Below are 10721 nucleotides of genomic sequence, written 5' to 3' on the forward strand. Positions count from 1 at the left end.
AAGGGCTTGAGATTTAATTGCTTTCCACAGGGTGAAATCGATGTTGAGAGCACCGAGTTCAACCGCCCACTTGGATATGCGTCCTATTGCGTCTTTGTTGCGTAAGATGTCTCCTAGCGGGGAATCTGTCACCATGGTAATCTTGTGGCTCTCAAAATAGTGACGAAGCTTGCATGAAGTGATCAGTAGGGCATAGAGTAGTTTTTGCACATGCGGATACCGGATTTTTTATTCTGATAGCACTTCGCTGATATAATATACTAGGTATTGTACTTTATATACGCGCCCTTCTTCTTCTCTTTCCACTACTATTGTCGTGCTGACTACAGTAGTAGTAGCTGCAATGTATAGCATCATGTCTTCGTCTTTCTTTGGAGGCATGAGGACTGGTGAGGAGGTGAGGTATGCCTTAAGTTTCTTGAAAGCTTCATTGGCTTCTTCTGTCCACTCGAACTTGTCTGTCTTCTTTAGTAGTTTAAAGAAAGGCAACCTTTTTTTGCCAAGTCTTGATATGAAACGGTTGAGTGCCGCCATGCAGCCTGTTAGTTTTTGTACTTCTTTGATGTTTCGAGGAGGGCCCATCTCTGTTATTGCTCGAATTTGCTTGGTGCTTGCTTTGATTCCGCGATGACTGACCAAGAATCCGAGTAGTTGTCCTGAGGGAACTCCAAATACGCACTTGTTTGGGTTCAATTTCCACCTCCACCTCTTCAGGTTCTCGAAGGTTTGTTTTAAGTCTTCAATCAGTGTATCCGGGTTCTTTGTTTTTACAACCACGTCGTCCACGTAGGCTTCTACGTTTTCACCGATATGATCTCCGAGGCATGTTTGGACGGCTCTTTGGTAAGTGGCTCCAGCATTTTTGAGTCCAAACGACATTGTCCTATAGCAGTAGGCGCCGAACGGAGTGATGAAAGATGTCTTGCTTTGGTCTTTTTCTTTTAATGCGATCTGGTGATACCCGGAATAGCAATCGAGAAAAGATAATAGGGTAGATCCTGCTGTTGAATCAACTATCTGATCAATGCGTGGTAGCCCGAACGGATCTTTTGGGCAGTGTTTGTTGAGATCTGTGTAATCAACACACATGCGCCACTCGTCTATGTTCTTTTTCTATACCAGAACCGGATTTGCTAGCCAATCCGGATGGAGAATTTCCCTGATGAATCCAGCTGCCATTAGTTTTGTAATTTCCTTTTTAATTGCTGCCTTCTTGTCGGGAGAGAATCATCGTAGTCGTTGCTTTACAGGCTTGGAGCCTTCATTGATATCAATTCCGTGCTCAGCCAACTCTCTTGGGACCCCTGGCATGTCGGTCGGCTTCCAAGCGAAAATGTCCTTGTTGTCCCGAAGAAAGTTGGTGAGCGCGAGTTCCTATTTTGCCGGTAGGTGGGCACTGATGGTTGCTGTTTTTGTGGGATCACCGGTGCCTAGGTCGATTTGCTTCACATTGGCTTCTTTTGGTGGTGCTAGAATGCTCGGTCTCTTAGCTGGTATCTCTAGTTCTTCTTGGCTTATTTCTGCGGCGATAGTGGCTATTTCTTTTCTTCCATCGTTTGCCTGTGCCTTTGCTGCAATTTGGATCACCTGTACGTCGCAGTCAAATGCGCGCTTTAAATCGCTTCGAAGAGAAAGAACTCCGTTAGGCCCTGGCATTTTAAGCAATAGGTACGGATAATACGGTATTGCCATGAATTTTGCTAGTGCTGGGTGCCCAAGAATTGCATGATATGAGGAATCGAAATCTGCAACTTCAAATTTGATGAACTCTGTGTGGTAATTTGAGGGAGTCCGAAAGGTAACCGGTAGAGTGATTTGTCCAAGTGGCATTGCTGCCTTGCCGGGTACTATGCCATAAAAAGGTGTGCTTGTCGGTGTGATCATCCTGGCGAGTTGTAGTCCCATCTTCCTTAGAATTTCTGAAAAAATGATGTTGAGTCCTGCTCCTCCATCAATTAGTACTTTTGTGACAGTCATGCTGGCAATGGTCGGATCTAGAACCAATGGGTCATGGCCTACATTTCCTACGCTGGTCCACTGGTCTTCTCTTGAGAATTGGATTGGGTATTCTGACCAGTTGAGATATCTTGGTGTAGCGGGTTCTGCGGCCATAATTGTTCGTAGCGTTAACTTTTCTTAATGTTTGCTTCTAGAGTCTGGAATCCTGGCAAAGATTACTGCTACTGTCCCTCTGGATTTTTGGAATCCCTTGTCATCATGGTTGTCTCCTTTTTTCTGATTGTCTTCTTTATTATTTCCCTTGCTATCTTTTCTAGTGTACCTTTCGTTGAAGGTGTAGCAATTTCCGATGGTGTGCCTCCCATTGGGGTGCAAAGGGCAACGCATGTTCTCGATGTCGTCATATCTTCTGGGCTTGGTAAATTTCTTTGATTTGTCAGCCATCGCTACCGTGTTGTCTGGACCTCGCTTTCTCTCCTGATGTCTGTTGTTTCGAGGATTTTGCCTGTCCGGGTTGTCTCTGTTGTTCCTTTCCGAGAATCTTTCTTTTGTTTTTTTCTTCTACAGTAATCATCTTTTCTACTATTCTTCTGAATTCTTCGTTATTTCTTGGGTTTTCTTTGCAGAAGTCTTGGAATTGCCACCTAGCCACGATTCCATGAGAGAAAGCTTCGATTACTTCTCGTTGTGTGATGTCATGTACTTGAGCTCGTAGTTCGCCAAATCGTCGATAGTAATTTCTGAGACTTTCACCTCCTTTCTGCTTGAGTCCTTTTAATTCTACGTGGGTGATTGGATGTGTAATAATTCCCGCAAAATTTTCACAGAAAGCTCTTTGTAAGTCTTCCCAATTTTTGATTGATCCGAGATTTAATTTGTCAAACCATTGAAGCGGCATGGTTTCTAGGGCCATGGGGAAGAACAAGGTTTTGATGTCATCGTCTCCTCCGGCTAATTCAATCGATTGAGAGTAGATCCTGAGCCATTGCTTTGGTTCGGTCTTGCCGTCGTATTTGGAGTGGTTGGACGGTTTGAACTTATGGGGTAGTCGAATCGAAGCGAGTCTGTTTGCAAAACAGGGACATCTATCGTGCGTTCTGGCTTCTGTATATTCTGACTCTGTGCCCCCTTCTTGCCAACTGTCGTTTTGGCGAGAGTAGCTTTGTGTGGCTGTCCGAGTAGGTGCTCTGCTTTTGTCCTTTCTTGGCTGCTCTACTCGGTTATTTTGACCATGATTTCCTCGGCTTCCTCCATTGTGACTTCCACTTGGTCCTAGTCTATCGAAAGCAGACTTCCTTTGATTTTGATCCTCCTGTTCATGAGATGTTGCCTTTTCATCGTTTGTTTTAAAGACTGTTGATCGGAGGAAATCTCGGAGTTGTTCTTGTTTCTCATTGGGATGTGAGGTCGCCCTGAGTTCTTCTAGTGCTTCCCGGATCTTGTCGTAGGGAGTATTCGTTGCTCGTCCTTCTTCGATTTCTCGTTCTAATTTTCTTCTATTGTACTCTGCCAGGTCTGATTCGTATTTGATCCATGTGTCTTTCTGCTATTTCACACGGCGTTGTCGTCCTTGTTTCAATTTGTTCTTTCTTTCTCTTGCTTGCCTCTGGCTCTCAGTCTCACCATCGTATCCCTGGATGAATGGTGATATATTGGACTCGGATTCGTCTGAAGATCTTACGTCGGGTGCTTCTGGGGGATCAATGGTGATCGAGGACGACGAATCATGAGTACTTCTCTAGCGTGAGTTGTTCTGTCATCGTCATTGATTTCCATACTGGCAGAGCTGTTGATGACCTCAGTAGAGATCTCAAAGTCATAGATGGAATCTCCTTGGTAAGGTAGAATTGCTGTTGTCGTGTCATCGATTAGTTGGGCGTTGTCATTCTCAGGAACGGTATCTGGCCAGTGAATGATGTAGTCTTGAGATGTTATGGTTAAAACAAGACCCTCCTGGGCTCCCTTCAGTGGCATTCTAAGCATGGGATAAGTGGATCCTTCGTGCCATGACTGATAGGATGTTGCCATGTTGTGGAGTCCGAATGGAAGAAGACTTGACTTCTTTGAAGTATTCTGGGCGTATTCCAAGTAGTATTCTTGACAGGTTGACGTCATGTCCCAGAGCTTTGTCAGAAAAGAACTCGGTCTTCTGAAAGAACTCGGATAAGACTTTGTTTCGAAAGCGGAACTTGAGTTTGAATCGGATACGTGATCTTGCGAGAACTGAATCGGATTGAGCTGTGTGAATCTTCCGGAAAACTGATCTGTCGTTATCGTCGAAATAGGATGATCCTGATGATGACCTGATTCTTCAAGGAGACGGCCTTGGAGCTTGCCATCATCTCCTGCCTTGCAGATCCATGAACCGAAGATGAAGATCAATCCCTTTGAGAAGATCATGTTGTCGAGGTCCATCAAGCACTCGGATGTAAAGTCGCCGAAAAGCCCCTACCTGGCGCGCCAGCTATCGATGTTTACCACCGATAGCCTACCACGGGGGTACCCGGGGCAGTATGTTCGGGCTTCGGCATATGCTGAACTCGATGGTTAACGCAAGAGATAGTCGAATTATCCTGGTTCAGGCCCTCGATCGCAAATCAAGTAACAACCCTACATCCAGTCGGTGTTAGCCTTTGCGTTGGATTGATTATGAAGTGTTGTGTCGTACAATTGCTTTGTTCAACTCTCGATCCAAGGTGCCCTGCCCTCCTTTATATAGTCAGGAGGCCAGAATCCTAGTCGGTTTAGAATGAGGGTTCCTAGTAGGATTACAGAGTAATACTACTACTAAGATTATAGGAGGAGAATCCTAATTGCAGCAAGGTGGAGTGAGAGTCTTCACCTGGGCGATTAGTGGAACAAGACTCAAGCGTATATTACTCATCAATTTGATTGTAGGAACTTCTGTTGTATTGTCAGGGTTGCATCTCCTGGGCTGACATTTTACTATCGTGCTATAAGTACTGATCTGATAACGCTCACCCAGGTTCTTTACAGCTGCTAGCCTCTTACATGATCAACGAGATATGGCCGAATCAATACGGTCAATTGTGCTAACAGCAAATCAGATTGGTGGCCAGTCAGTTGGCTCATGCAGGTTCTTTCGGTTAGCCTCTTATATCACGCAGGTTATCTTGTTGTGTTTCGACGTAGCTACAGCCTTAGATAAACACACACGTTCCCTGTGAATTCGATAAAATAATGGAATACTCATGGATGAAAGCAACAACAATATTCGTACGCTTGCAGATTCCTCTATGGACGTTGAGGTACAAAACGTGTGTGTTTCTTTAGGAGGCCTTTGGGGTTTTCAGTGGCGGGAGTGGTGCTGGCCTTTATGCTCCCAAATAATTTTATAGAGACGGTGCGATAAAAAAGCCATACCTTTGTCTCTTGAAATTATTTTTAGTTGTATATTGCATTTCACACGTCAAAGAAAGGATGAGATGCCACTTTTCTTTGTAACACATATGATAAATTGTAGTTCTTTTCGTATGAGCTCATAAATCGATTAACTTTATGTGAATACTGTAGATCTAAATGTCGTTTAAAATTTGTAGAGGCGTACACCTATATATATAATTCTAGAAGGATACATCGTGTATTGCAGCGGAACTTTCTTAAATTGCACGTCCCTCATGTGGTCAATCACCTGTTAGCTTTTTACCTTTGCCTAATCGTCAATTTGTGAGTGAAATTGCGCCATGTTCATTTAGTCTTGCAGATGATTAATCGATTCACCATATCTGCTTTCTTAGTCTTCTCTGAGATGAATTTGATTTTGATTTTTTTATCCACCGTGGATGGACCTGCAAGCAGCTGCCGATTTTCCCATAGGGTTGCTGATTCCCTTGGCATAAACATTGCTGATACAGGATGCTCTCACTACGTTAATCAGGCTCCTTCTTGTTGATTCCCATCCCAGTTTGCCGTTCTGTGTCTAGATCCTGACTCCATGGGAGTACTAACTACAATATGATCCGAGCACTATTTGGATCTCGAGAGTTCAGACCTAAAAAATGCTTCATTATATACTTGCCGGCATATATTAATAATGAGAAGAGAGAGCAGACCGTCAAGGAAGGCCAAGATAATAAATGGACTATTCACAATCTAGGAATACAACAATGAGACACAACTGGCTCCCAAACAGGACCGTGAAATAAAACCTCGCTTCTCACGATATTACCTGCTGAAGACACGACTACTGCTGCCAATACCAGCGCTGGATTGGGCCAAGTCAAGGTTATGGGCCAGAAGCTAGATCGACGAGCAACTGGGCCACAAGAGAAGACCAATTTCCTGTTTCGCAGGCCCAGAGTGGAGCAAGTTGCCTAACGGTGCTCGTTATCCTAGTCTGATTATAGTGTTTTTATTTACCGTTTCGTAATTGCACCACCCGGCAAAACATGAGTCTGTATTTACGTCCAGATTACACTGATACTATCACTGTCGGTTTTAGCCAAGAAACAACACTGATATTGGGTCATCACTGTCGTGATATAGTACAAGAAAAGTTTCATGACTTTCTTATATGATGTCCGTTGAAGACAAACTTTATATCAATGTTGTAGTACTCGACGAGATCTACAACATTGTAGTTCAAACATTTTTTTATTTAAGATCGTTGGATATCCAAATATACACCACAAGAGTTTGTAGAGTTAATATCAAAGGAGTCCATATTCTCCATAGTCATAAGTGAGTGTGCAGTTGTAGTTAAGAACCTCGGATGGAGAAGTGACCAAAACAAAAGTTGTAGATATTGAAAAGTTATGCAAGTTTGTAGTTTACAAGTTTCATATTTGAAGTCGTTATGATGTCACTCTGTTTGATTTGCAAGATTTCATAGAAGTGAATACCAACTAAAGGCATATGTTCCATAGTCATAAGTAAATGTGCAATGGCATTTGAGAATCTTGGATGGAGAAGCAACCAAAACAAAAGTTATACATCTCGAAAAGTTATGCAACTTTGTAGTTGACAACTTTTTTATTTGAAACCATTTATCTAACGAAAATTATGTTTGATTTCTCAAATTTAAAATTTGAATTTTTCAAACGACCTTGGATGGAGAAACACCCAAAACAAAAGTTGTAGATCTCGAAAAGCTGTGCAACTTTGCAATTGACAACTTTTAAATTTGAAATCATTTATCCGACAAAAATTACTATAGAATTTTCTCACATTTGAAATTCAGATTCTTCAAATGACATCGGATGAATAAATGACTAGAACCAAAGTTGTAGATCTTGAAGAGTTATAAAACTTTCTAGTTGACAACTTTTTCATTTGAAATCGTTTAGGGTCCCAAATACTCATTTCAAAATCAGATGAACATAAAATGGCTACGACGAATATCTCATTTGGACACAAGCATCTCACAGGTGGAGTGGTTAGGGGCCGAAGACGCGAAGCAAGAGGTCAGGGGTTTGAGCGCTGATGGCCGTGAAGCGCGCATTTTTCGCGTGAAAAATCGCGTGACTTGACACTTGCGACGCGTGATTGAGTGACTGTCTGGTGGGGTTATCTCCCCCGGTATAATTTTTTTCCCTATTTTTCAGCCCATTTTTATGATTTCCTAAAAACCACATCAGTGTCGTTTTTTTTTTGTCACAATGTTTTTCAATCTTCGACAGGCAATGGACGATCAAAGGAAGAAGATGACTGTTTGGATCTTCAATGCACTCTTATTTTTTAGAAGTCATTTCATGTTTGCCCTTTGGTAAAGCTGTTGTTTTCCTTGATATATATATGATATATGAGGCACTCTCTTGAGTGTCTTTTTCAAAAAAAAAAAAAGAGAGAGGGAGAGAGAGAAAAGTGACACAAGTAGACACCCATTGCCTCCATGCTCTTCTCTATGTATTGTTTCCATGAATTCCTTTCAAACCAATTTCCTATGCTGCGGTTTCGTTCAAGCTAACACTTTTTTGTTAAAATAAACCAGTTGCAGCTCGGAGCACCATTGTCTCAACGGTGATCCCTGGACCAAGCCCTAGCATGACCCCAATGCCTCCTGCCAGTTCCAGCTCGTCATGCTGGCGCCGGAGCTCATCCAGCACGAAGATCACAGAGGCGCCCGCCAAGTTGCCGTACTCGCTCAACACGTGCCTACTCGCCGCCAGCTTCCCTGGCGCCAGCGCCAGCGCCGCTTCAACGCTGTCAAGGATAGCTGACCCACCGGGGTGCACCGCCCAGAAGAGGTCATTCCAGTTCGAGCTACCACCTGATCCGAGCGTGCCGATGACGGCGTCGACCAGGCACTGTTCTACATGCTGCCGCAGCAGTGCCGGCATCTTACGGGATGGGCAGAACACGAGGCCGTCTTCGGTGAGTTTCCCCGCTGCGGCGTCCTCGCTGTTGGGCACCACAGTCTGGGAAGCGGACACCATCGCGAAGAGCGGGTGCTCAACGCCTGACATCTGGTGGCCACTAGCATGCCCACCGGTGCCGCTGCTGACAGAGCCAACGATGACGGCGGCCGCGCCGTCGCCGAACAAGGCTTGCATGATGAGGGTCTCGGGATGGTCCTCATGCGGCGCGCGGAAGTTGATGAGCGTGTGATGGGCAGCAGCCACTAGCACGCGGGCGCCATGGTTGTTCTCAGCAATGTCCTTGGCGACACGGAGCGCGGCGGAGGCCGCAGAGCAGCCATTCATGTACATCATCGTACGCTGCACCGTTGGGCGGAGACCCAGGAGTGACGCAAGCTGGAGGTCAGCGCCCGGCATGTGTGCGCCTGAGATGGTCGAGAAGACCAGGTGGGTGATGTCGGCAGCTGGGCGGCCCCACTCTGCAATGGCCCGCGCAGCCGCGGCCGCGGCGAGCTCTGGCACGGTGGAGGCCAGTATGCTCTGCCGGGCGTCCAGCGACGGCAGCGCGCGGTCCACCAATTCTGGGTGTTTGAGCAATGTGTCCTCCATGTCGTGGAAGTAGCGCTTCTTTATTCCAGATTTTTGACCTACACATGCATGTACAACCATAAAACTCAGCCAACATTTTGCCAATTTAGTTTTTAACCCAAGAGAGAAGCCACAAGGAGATCCAAGCAGGGTAACTAAAAGGAAACCAGCACATCAAGCTCTCACATATCCTCTCCATCTTCGCCTTGAGCTTGCTGAGGTGCTCGGATTTGGTGACGCGGAAGTACCAATCGGCATACTCTTCCTGTGGCATGCAGCTAGTTGGGTTAGCCGTGCCAATGGCGAGCACGGCTGCACCATGCGCCTGCCGACCCTTGGCCTCAACGGTGGCAGTAGGCAGAGGGATTGGTGCCTGGGTTGCTGAGCAGCGCATGCTGAGAGCCAATAGCAGCACAGCAATTGATATGTGAAAACGTAGAATGAATGCATGCACACGAAACAATATGTAATCTCCAGCTAGACAACTTAAGGAATAAGAGAGTCGTAGCTAAATACTATTTAGAAGCCATTTCTAAATATGTATTTTCATTCAATAAATTTTGCTCCAAATTAAACCTGTTAATGCAGCGGCCTGGAGCATCAAAATGGGGGGACGGGATCACTGTTGTGGTGTCGAGTCGAATATTGCCGCGGCCAAATCTCCACTGCCTAGCCGTGTTGGGAGAGGAGGGGGTGGTGGGCGTCAGAAAGCGCCATGATAGCACTAGAGGAGTGGCGTTTGACATGAAGGGCAACTGGTAGTACAGCAGATAGCTCTCAGGTGAACTCTGTAAGTTTGTCCAGCACAGGGTTTCCTGCCATTATATAGCCAAACACCACGAGGAAACGGATGGTTCCAGCTGACAACCAATGCAAAAACTGTAGGAAGAAGTAGCGTTCCATGCATATTCTTTTGTGGTTTAGAAGGAATGTAACATGAAAATATTGTAATAAGAGCATTGTGATGGCTGGGATACCATAGTGTATGGTATTTTGCTGCTTGACTTAAGTCCTGGACTTTAATGGCATGCAGTTGCGCTACTACAAAAATGTTTTCCATAGACGTGCAAAAATCCTTTCTAGAGGCAGCCTGCTTGTGAAGAGGTCTCTGTTAATCTCTTTTTTGTGTGAAGGAAAGGGGGACTTATATTATCTCTTTTTTGTTAAAATACATGTTCCTGGATGGATCAGATGCGTGAAAATGTGACTCACTTCTCCCCACGTGCTTGAAACTGAAACACTCCACGTTCGTCTGTGTGCGTCTCGCGCGACGCTAGCATACGCTCACTGATTAAAAGCTTGGTATGAAAAGCATAAGGGGGCAGGCGTTGATGGTAGAAAAACAGAGGACAAGCACTATGGGACAAACGGATGCCCAGCTCCGTGAATGCTTTCGCTCTGCTTTTTTTTTTGTTTGGGCGGGGCAAATGTAGTCAGTCTGATCCACTTCAGCCAAGGTCTGATCGATTTTTGGTGGTGGTAGCTATCACCCGTGGGTGATAGAAAACACAGGTGGTTTTGGACGATGCTTGCTATCACATGTAGTTCAAGTTCGTGTTATTTTTCTAAAACCACGTAGAAAATCATTTATACCTTAAAAATAGCAAATCAATTTGGAAATCCTGGAAAGTCCTAGACATCACTACTTAGGTTGTCTAGTTCATGTCAAAATTGTGACGGGTCCATAGGAATCATGTAAACTATAGTTATTAGGATTTGTATTTTAGAATCATGTCAAGTACTTACAAGCATTTCATTGGCTACCGACCACCAAGAAAATTCAATGTTCCCAAAGAAAATGATCAATTACTTAATGGTTTAGAATAACACCTAGGAAAATGGTAATTTTCCTTGACA

At 44.7% G+C, this 10721-nt stretch overlaps 1 protein-coding gene across 1 annotated transcript; it reads right to left on the reverse strand.

Moving 5' to 3' along the window:
* Positions 1-7895: 7895 nt before the first annotated feature.
* Positions 7896-9258, reverse strand: LOC136532968 (bisdemethoxycurcumin synthase-like). The gene is made up of 2 exons (XM_066525540.1): positions 9051-9258; positions 7896-8923 (listed from the first exon to the last, which is right to left on the reverse strand). The coding sequence occupies exons 1-2, from the start codon at positions 9256-9258 to the stop codon at positions 7896-7898; spliced, it is 1236 nt and encodes a 411-aa protein (XP_066381637.1).
* Positions 9259-10721: the final 1463 nt, after the last annotated feature.

This window comes from Miscanthus floridulus, unplaced genomic scaffold (assembly GCF_019320115.1).
Source record: "Miscanthus floridulus cultivar M001 unplaced genomic scaffold, ASM1932011v1 fs_753_3_4, whole genome shotgun sequence".
Classification (NCBI taxonomy): domain Eukaryota; kingdom Viridiplantae; phylum Streptophyta; class Magnoliopsida; order Poales; family Poaceae; genus Miscanthus; species Miscanthus floridulus.